The sequence below is a fragment of the Rattus rattus genome, chromosome 3 (assembly GCF_011064425.1).
Source record: "Rattus rattus isolate New Zealand chromosome 3, Rrattus_CSIRO_v1, whole genome shotgun sequence".
In the NCBI taxonomy this organism is placed as follows: domain Eukaryota; kingdom Metazoa; phylum Chordata; class Mammalia; order Rodentia; family Muridae; genus Rattus; species Rattus rattus.
The window spans coordinates 217,605,761-217,615,760 of NC_046156.1; the positions used below are offsets into that span (position 1 = coordinate 217,605,761).

Below are 10,000 nucleotides of genomic sequence, written 5' to 3' on the forward strand. Positions count from 1 at the left end.
AGTCTGAGGTTTCTCAGAAAATTGGACATTGAACTGCCTGAGGATCCAGCTATACCTCTCTTGGGCATATACCCAAAAGATACCCCAACATATAAAAAAGACACGTGCTCCACTATGTTCATCACAGCCTTATTTATAATAGCCAGAAGCTGGAAAGATCCCAGATGCCCTTCAACAGAGGAATGGATACAGAAAATGTGGTACATCTACACAATGGAATATTACTCAGCTATCAAAAACAACGACTTTATGAAATTCGTAGGCAAATGGTTGGAACTGGAAAATATCATCCTGAGTGAGCTAACCCAATCACAGAAAGACATACATGGTATGTACTCATTGATAAGTAGCTATTAGCCCAAATGCTTGAATTACCCTAGATGCCTAGAACAAATGAAACTCAAGACGGATGATCAAAATGTGAATGTTTCCCCTCCTTTAAAAGGGGAACAAGAATACCTTGGCAGGAATAGAGGCAAAGAAAAACAGACACAGAAGGAACACCTATTCAGAGCCTGCCCACATGTGGCCCATACATATACAGCCATCCAATTGACAAGATGGATGAAGCAAAGAAGTGCAGGCCGACAGGAGCCCGATGTAGATCGCTCCTGAGAGACACAGCCAGAATACAGCAATTACAGAGGCGAATGCCAGCAGCAAACCACTGAACTGAGATGAAGGAGTCAGAGAAAGAACTGGAAGAGCTTGAAGGGGCTAAGGAACACCCATTCAGAACCTGCCCCACATGTGGCCCATACATATACAGCCATACAATTAGACAAGATGGATGAAGCAAAGAAGTGCAGGCCGACAGGAGCCTGATGTAGATCGCTCCTGAGAGACACAGTCAGAATACAGCAAATACAGAGGCGAATGCCAGCAGCAAACCACTGAACTGAGATGAAGGAGTCAGAGAAAGAACTGGAAGAGCTTGAAGGGGCTCGAGACCCCATATGTACAACAATGCCAACCAACCAGAGCTTCTAGGACTATGCCACTACCTAAAGACTATACATGGACTGACCCTGGACTCTGACCTCATAGGTAGCAAATGAATATCCTAGTAAGAGCACCAGTGGAAGGGGAAGCCCTGGTTCCCAGCAAGACTGAACCCCAGTGAACTAGACTGTTGGGGGAGGGCGGCAATGGGGGGAGGGTGGGGAAGGGGAACACCCATAAGGAAGGGGAGGGGGGAGGGATTAGGGGGATGTTTGCCTGGAAACTGGGAAAGGGAATAACACTCGAAATGTATATAAGGAATACTCAAGTTAATAAAAAAAAAACGAATTAAAAATAGCTAGTATATAAAAAGTAGAAAACAAATGAAAAGTAAAAGACCAACAGAGACCAAGTCTTAGTAATCAATACAGTATCTCCTGAGATGGAGAGATGAAGAAAATAAAGAAATCATATACATACAAATACAGCAAGGGTTAGGGAGGGCAGCACCTAGCAATGGTGGCAAAAGAAAATGCAAAGGAATGGAAGAGGGACTCTTCAATATATTCTGTGTATTCTTGGTCAGGACACTGTTTCCAGTGTCTTGAGAAGTTATACATGACTCTGGTCACTGGTACTAAAATTCAGTTTCTACAACAGCAAAGACTGTCATGACTTAAAAGAAGATAAAGAACTAAAACCAATAATCATTGCATTTCCTTCAAATATAGTATGAAGTATTTAATTAATAATCTTTAATTAAGGATAAATGTAAACATGAGTCAAATAAAATATTCTGAAATGTTACTGATACTCTCCAGGTTAGAGTCAGGTTTGGTAACTCCCACTTAATGTCAGCAGAGAAAGATGAGAACTATACTCAATCAAGTTTAAGTGAAGCCTAGACTACATGGCAAGTTCCCGGCCAACCTGGGCTAGCCATGAACCTTGTTTCATGTCTAACCTTCTCCATAAACACAAAATATTAATTTTAAAGTTTAAGCGTACTGAACTCTTGAAAGTTAAAGAACATATGAAATGACTATCTTCCCTCTGTAGGGGCACTTTTTCATACTATACTGTTAAATTCTAGCAAACAAAATACACATTTTAAAAGTGTATCGTAAAAGAAGATGCCAAACTGCAAAAATGTTCATGTATTACTACAAACCTCAATGTCCTTGGGTGGCACAAGTGTAAGGACTGTAACAGCTCACGCATTACACTGCCTCAGGGTGCTCTAGGCTGAGCTGTGTGCTGAGGTATTACTCGATTTCCCCTTGATGTGCCTTATACACTGTGGCTGGATAGGTGGTCACACACATCATCTGCTGCAAAGTGTCACCTTCTCATTAGGTCTTTATATGTGCTGGAGAAGTGTATTAAAAATGTTTCTTCCTTTTGCATGCATCATATTAAGACTTTAGAAATTGTTCCTTAGAACAGCAAATGACACAAAAGACAACAGCATCAGCATTAGAGAGTCAATAAAATGTCACACTGAAATAAGTGATAGGTTTTGTAACTTAAATAAAAAAAAAAATCCCATTCGGATTTTTTTAAACAATCAACAGCTTCCAAAAACAATAAAGTAATTGAAATGAAATGAAATCCTAAGAAAACCAAAGAAACAAAAGAGACTTTTCCTCTTTCTCACCCTGATAAACAACTGCATCATTTCTTTCTCCTTTTGGGGGTTACGGTACTTCTCGTAGAAATCGCGGCGCTTCCTTGTTTCCTTGGAGACCTTATCTTTCCTTTCCCGCTTCCCTGCTGGCTCATCTGTGCCATCAGAAGATGACTGCTTATGCATTTTCTGCTTTTCCACTTCTATATAGTTTTCATTTGGGTTGAGGACTATGACTCCATAACCTTCCTGTTTTGAAATAATAAAAAAAAAAAAGGTGTTACAATTAAATGTGAGAATTTACTTAAAATCATGAAGATGGTTCTAAAATGTTAGGCAAAGTGATTTAATGTAGTTTGAAGTAACTAAAATATTCTTTTAGGAAAGAATACGGATTAAATATTTTAAATAAAGGTTAAAATTGTTTCTTTATTATGTGCACAAATAAGCATATAATATATATTAGAATAAAAATACATCAATGTAATTGCTACAGAGAAAAATAATAAATTTTAAATAAAAACATGATCTACTCAAAGTGTAATTAAAAGAATTTCACACAAGAATACATTCAAATCACATTCTGGATATGCTGAGAAAATTCTATCACCTATGCCCGAAACTCTAAGCTCTACAGTTTAAAAACACAACTTTTTGAGCTATTAGGGCTTTAGATTGTAAACATATATTTTCCTGACAAACATTTCTGCAGTTATGATTAAAACAACCAGATGCTAAGGCTCACTTGGTGATCTAAGCTAACCTTAGAAAAACAGCACTCACAGTTAGGTTTAAGGGGTAAAGACATTTGGTGGCAGTCATGTGTCTTTCCTATTACGTTCTTTAAAAGGCCTAATTATTCTGTTGTCTTCTAAGGTCACATCTAGAAATATAATATGACAAAAACACAAGAACCACAGAAAATAAAGTTTGTAAAAGTCTCCATCCTTACTAAAATGTAGTTTTTCACACTATAACCATAAAATTTTCTACATGAAATCAAACATAAGAAGTTATATTTAAAAATATTGAATGCATCAGTTTTCATTTAAAAAAAATCAATATCAGCCGACCCAAGTTCTTTATTTTTAAGATTGCTACATGAGGTTGTCGGCACTTTAGTTTGGTTTGCCTTTGTCTCCTGATCTTGCTGTAGACTTTGCTGGAATAACTCTTTCTATTTTCATGCCTGCCTAGTAAAAGGATATTGTTGACTAAAACCATTACTGGGTTGGAAACTTCAAGATCACTTAAGTTCTGGTTTTGTGATAGTACTATTAATTAAGATATAATATTTTTATACATTGGAAACTAATAATATATTCCTACATGATGAACAAAATACCACATACTTTTCAACAGATCCTTCAATAAATCTTTTTGCCTCTCTTATTAATCATCAATAAAGTCATTTTAAAAATTTAAACATTTTATCTCAAAGCAAGAGAGATGTTGCATGCTTTCTTTTTTAAGTTTGTTAGCTGTTGAGTCAAAAGTTTTACCAACAAAAGACACTTTATTTGGGCCTGCTTTATTCTAATCTGTAGAGCTATTCAAAAGTCTTGTAATTCATTGTGCGCACTGTCAGGTAGACAGATTGTCACTTGGTGATTTTCTACAGTTGGACACACTTGACTAATTATTAAAATCACATTTGAAGGAAGTTCCTAGCCCTCTTCCTTGTGGCTCTTACAAATTTTCACACCCTTCTCAAATTTCACCTGGAACTTCTCCTCCCACCACTGTAAGTTAAAGAGCCCTGTTACACTCTGCTAAGCATGGTGAAATGTGGACATGTAGTAGGCTGCTGCTGATGTGAGGAACAGTCACAAAAGGTCACCACAGGCCAAAAAGAAAACTGCCTCCTCCTTAGATTTTGTACTGTGAGTAAGTGGTCTCCTGTCATGCTTCTCTGCTGTCATCTCTGACAGACAGACAAATACACACACACACACACACACACACACACACACACACACACACACACACACACACAAAGAGAGCTTTTTTAACTCATACACAAGTTAAAAAAATTTCATGGGAATTTTAAATTTCATAGGAGGTGCAAGCATTGTATACTCCAGTGCAATGATAATAAGAATGGTTAAACTCAGGGAAACATAGTGATACTTAACTGATTAGATAAGATGATGCTCATGTTACATAATCAATATAATAACATAAGAACTCTTACTGAGAAGAACTGTGAGCAAAGCTGATCGTCACCAGAATTACCAAACCAATAAGTAGCTTAACCATCAAAATCCTATCTCCACACTCTCAGACCCTCTGAGCAGCTTCATCTCATTATAGGAAATTTTATTTAAAGAAAGAAAACTTGGGCCTAGTTGATTTTAAATAATTTCTGAAATTTGAGATGCCTGATCTAAATGAGAAAATAAACATATACAAATCATCAAAGAAGTAGTATTTCTTTAAGTATTGAGTATAACTGAGAATTACATGATTCGTTTATTCAATTTCTAAAGGCAACATGTCAATTTTTCACTGAGGCGTTAACACAAGAAAAATGATACTAATTTCAAATCATCACAACTTAAATAATTTTAAAAATTTAGATGTCAACAATAAATGCTGAAAGAATTAAATTTTTATCTTTAATTATCCAAATTATTTAAAAAAATTTATTCTTTAGATATTTCAAGCTGTCAAATTAATTAAAATAATAGTGATCACAAAATAATAATAGATATTTCCTGAAAAAAATAAGTTAGAAATTTAATTACATTTCTGGTAATCAAAAAGCCTAGCATTTTAAATTAAGATTTTTCATAATAAGCTTATACGATGTTCACATAGATAATTTATAATAAGTTTATAAAAGCAGCATTATCTTATCTAAATTCTATGTAGAGCCAAACTTGGCCTGTTTCCTCCATTGTCATACATACAACATTAAAAAACAAAACAAAAAAATTACTTCCACATAAGATTCAAAGACTGTGGTAATGTCAATACTAATATATGGCAACAAAGATGTCAAAGAAAATAAAGTGACACAAAGCAGAGATAATATATCAACCATTAATTTTTTGAAATAGAACTTACACTTCAACAATAAAACTATGCAAAATATAGTTGTTTTCTGAATAATTAAACAACACAAGCAAACTAAGTAGAAAGACTGCCAGCATGATCTTTATGAAGTGTAAAGTTTACAACACTACAAAATAAAGTCAGCATCAAGTGTACTATAAAGAACTGTAGTGCTATTCTTACCAAGGGAACCTCTTTAACATGGGCCTAGGGTCCAGAAGGCAACAGTGAAGCTTACTTTTTTATATTTAATTGTTCTTTAAGTACATGAAAAGTCCCATAGGATGAGAAATGTCAGCATTCCAAAAATGCATGGAACGCTCTTCTGTTTCTTTTAACAAGAAATAAAGGTCAAACTAGTTATCTGACGATGCAACTACGTAGGCTCCGAACATCTTTTACAATGAGTTACACAAATTGTTTGTAATATCTAGCATTTCAGGAAACAAAGCACATTCAAGCTGTTAACTCATTCTTAGGTTTGACTTAAGGTCTAGATCAAGAAGGTATTTCAACAAGACAAATACTGGTCTAAAAGGAAGGCTTAATTCCTCGGGCTCCACTTCTATGTATGTGAAGCTACAACTTTGGTTTCATTTCCAGATATGTATTTATAAATTCTAAATTATATGATTTTAATCTGGTATTCTCTAAAGTTTAGTGTTAAAGTGTGGCATAACTCTTTGCTGTGATTAATATAGGACACAGAATCCTGGGACCTCTTACTGTGAAGACTAAAAATGCATTTGCTAATAAATAATAATTTATCATTCAGTCAGCAAACATTGGCATAGGCTGAAACAGACAGGTGATTTCCAACATAAGGAACAAATAGGAAACTTTGTTAGAGAAATTAAATCAACACAGAAAATTACTTATCACGAATGTGTACATAAAAATATAAAAACAACTGACAAAGAGCCTACTTTCCACCCTACATGAAAGTATAAAAACTAAAGATGTATCAAAGTTTGTGTGCTAATTACAAATTACAAAGACAATGGGAAAGAGGGACGAATTCTACAGCTTTTAAACCTCTTTTGAGTAGCTTAGTTAAAAAAAAAAATGCAGCTGAAAGTACTCAGCTCTGCACATTAACTCGCACTATTGAAAGCCCCATGTGAGCAAAGAGGTCAAGGGCCACACTGGAATCTTTTGACCCATGGAACTACCCATCCAGTCTCTAGGCAAAGTTGTGTAGGAGATCATTTTACGTCGATATTACCAATTGGATTCTTCAAATTCAGCATTCTACCTGTTTTGCTTGAGAGAAGACAGGTGTTCCTCCTCAAGGCAAGTGAAACTCCAAGTGTTTTATCTCTGACTACCCCAGTTAGAAGGGACTGACATCTTTTCTGAAAGAGCTATGCTATGTTAATCTCTTCTTCACAGGAAGGGTGTGCATATGTCACTGTTGCAGCATCCTAGGTCAAACAGTGGGTGAGGTCAGGACAACCCATAAGGAGTCACTAGTGAAGTGTTAAAATAAACATAGCTGTTAGTGCTGCAGCTCTGCTTGGAAAATGCCCCACCATTACTTCAGCAATTTTCTCAAAGTGTGACCTGGCACTGAAATGCCTGAAATGGCACTTGACTCCTGTTTGTGTGTCTTCTCAAGATGCGTTAAGGTAACTGTACCCTACAAATATTTTATAAAGTATTCATCAGGATTAGTCCTCAATTGGCACTTTCATGAATTTTCATGCTGGATACAGGGTATAAAATAACTGTAATATGGACCAACAGATTATCCCAGATAAGCCTCCTACTTCAAATAGATCATTAAGCTAGTCAGTAAAAGAAAACATGGCACAAAAAGTTTTCAGAGGACCACCTGTTGTCTATTATTTTTACATAGCACTTACTCATAAATCATAACACAGGGTAATTAATCAAGCTGTCAGAGAGAAGGTCAAAGGTTATATGGCAGAGTCAGAAGGTCATGCATGGGCTGATAGAGGTCAGGGTCACACTGCATTCCTCATTATCAAGTTGGGATGAGAGAAGGCCCAAGCAAACAAAAGTGAAAGCAGATGGAGAAGTGAGTGGATAAGAAAAGAAAGAAAATTTCAGAAACAAAAAGAAAAATGAAAGACTGTCAACAGCCTTCAAACAAAGAATAGGAAAAAATACAGAAATATGCTTAAAAGAGCCCAAGAGCATAAAGCTCTTGAACATAATTGAATATAACTTTCCATGGTCATTTTGTTAATGCATACTAACCATTATCACAAATACATATGCTTCATCACTATCTCTCTTATATCTTGTATGTTCAAAATTAATTATGGTAAACCAGAATTCCAAAGATGAAATATGATTTTCAAAAAGAAAAACCAAAACATTTTTTTAAAAAAAGAAAGAAACCTCACTGTGAGAAGCTTTTCTTCTCCCTGTTAATACTGTTTCAAGGTTTCAGCAGCAGTTTTAAGACATAGAATAGAGAATTTCTTAGGCATGATGCAAAGATGTCCACAAACATAAATGTATCATAAAAGTCATTTTGAATAACAAAACAGTTATAAAATATTCTATTACTACAGTTGCCTGAATTAGATGCAGAATACTGTGCAAAATTAGCTGTCACCCTTTGCTCAAAATCTTTGTTAATCTCATTTTGAATGTTTGCAGCTTTATCAACACATGCATCAATGTCAGCTCCTTGGTTACTGAACCGCTGTACTTGGAAGGAGATATAATTAAAATGTTTTGGCACACAAAAGGTGAAATTGTATCTTCTCTTGTTCCCTTAGGAGTCTGTAAAACATGAAAGATATATTGACAAACACACACACTTGTCTCCAGTTCTGACATCCCAGGGCATCCAAGTGCTATTTTAAAAGCTCACTTTGTTTTTACTAGTAATATCACCTGATCTATTTCTAACTCCCCACCTCCCCCACTCCAGGTTTAGGAACACTACAATGCTTAAACTTCATAGATATCTCTAATACTTGTCAATAATTTATCTATGGAAGCATTCTAGGAATTCACTACCACCACAAAGTAAATAGAATTACCATTTACTATCAAGGACAGAAATAAGATTTACTGTTACAGCTTTATGGAAATTTCATGATGCCTTGCTGCTTATAAAAAACACAAATAGTCACCCACCTTCTAAGACACTTATGTGAAAGGAAGTAAGTGTTCTAACTGGTGACCAGTTGATGTCAGATTCTAAGTCTCTAAACATAGCTCAGGAACCCTACAAACACATCTTTATTAAATGATCCAAAGCAGAGTTGATCTCCAGATTTATAAGATTTACTCTTCTGCATACTAGCTAAGCCATTATTATATTTTAGACCAATATACTCCTGGCTTCCTACTGAAATCCATTAAAACACAGATATATAAATATCAGCTATCGCGCAGTCCTGGTAGCTCATGGTCTTCCAAATATCATTTGGTCCTACCACACTGTATAAACCTATGTTTAAGTTGATGATAAAACTGGCCTAAGAACTAGTGTATAGTATCATTGTAGCTTAAAATATGTAACATTGCATCTTAAAATATGCCATCTTCTCCTGTCCCTTTCAATTAAAGTTATCATGACTGAGATAACTTTATTGCTCAGGGATATAGTATGTTTTCTTTGCCTATACTCCACACGCAAAGGATGAGGACTTCATAATGAATTTGATGTAGTCACCGAGTTAATAATGTATTAAATGCTGATTTTTATACAACAAATATTTAATAAGCAGTTACTATCTACAATGCATTGTCAATGGGAAAGGTAAGAGTATACTTATATACTAAACTTCAAACTACCTTTTCATTTTAAGATATTTCTATTCTGTAGGAAATTTCAAATAAGAGTCAAATACAAGTCTCTAAAAAGACTATAAGAAACACCAAATTTTTCAAGAAGGAGAAGGAAGTTAGAAGGAGAAAGCATAGTATTAAAATATTCCGGCTTCCACCATGAGAGAGGAATAAAGTCACTCATAGCAAGAAAAAAAATATTCCTACCTAAATATACATCAGGGAATGATTAACATTAAATGATAAGCGAAGTTCGTCACTGTTGTAACAGAATATAAATGTTCTCCATAACAAAGAAAATATACTGTTTGAGGTGTCTATTCGTATGCATTTGCATATTACATAAGTAGCATCATTTCATAATGTAAGAGAAATGTTTCTACACATTTATTTCCTTACAAACAGGTGCAACTGAGTACAGCTATGAATTTTCCTTCCCACAGTCACCTATGTCAGAAGATCTTCTCATACTTCTGCTAAATAATTTAATTACTTATGAGTTATGGTTTCTTTGTAACCTTTTAAATGACTAACTCATTAAAATGCAAAAATATGCAAAACATGATGTCACTGGGTCAAACAGCTGTGTTGGTAAAATTA

At 35.0% G+C, this 10,000-nt stretch overlaps 1 protein-coding gene across 1 annotated transcript in view; it reads right to left on the reverse strand.

Annotated features, from left to right (window-relative positions):
- Fam172a (family with sequence similarity 172 member A) overlaps window positions 1-10,000 on the reverse strand; it is a 268,579-nt gene that overhangs the window by 84,048 nt on the left and 174,531 nt on the right. The window contains exon 6 of the mRNA XM_032897067.1: window positions 2,572-2,818. Coding sequence (XP_032752958.1) covers window positions 2,572-2,818 — 247 coding nt within the window. The remainder of the gene's footprint in view (window positions 1-2,571; window positions 2,819-10,000) is intronic.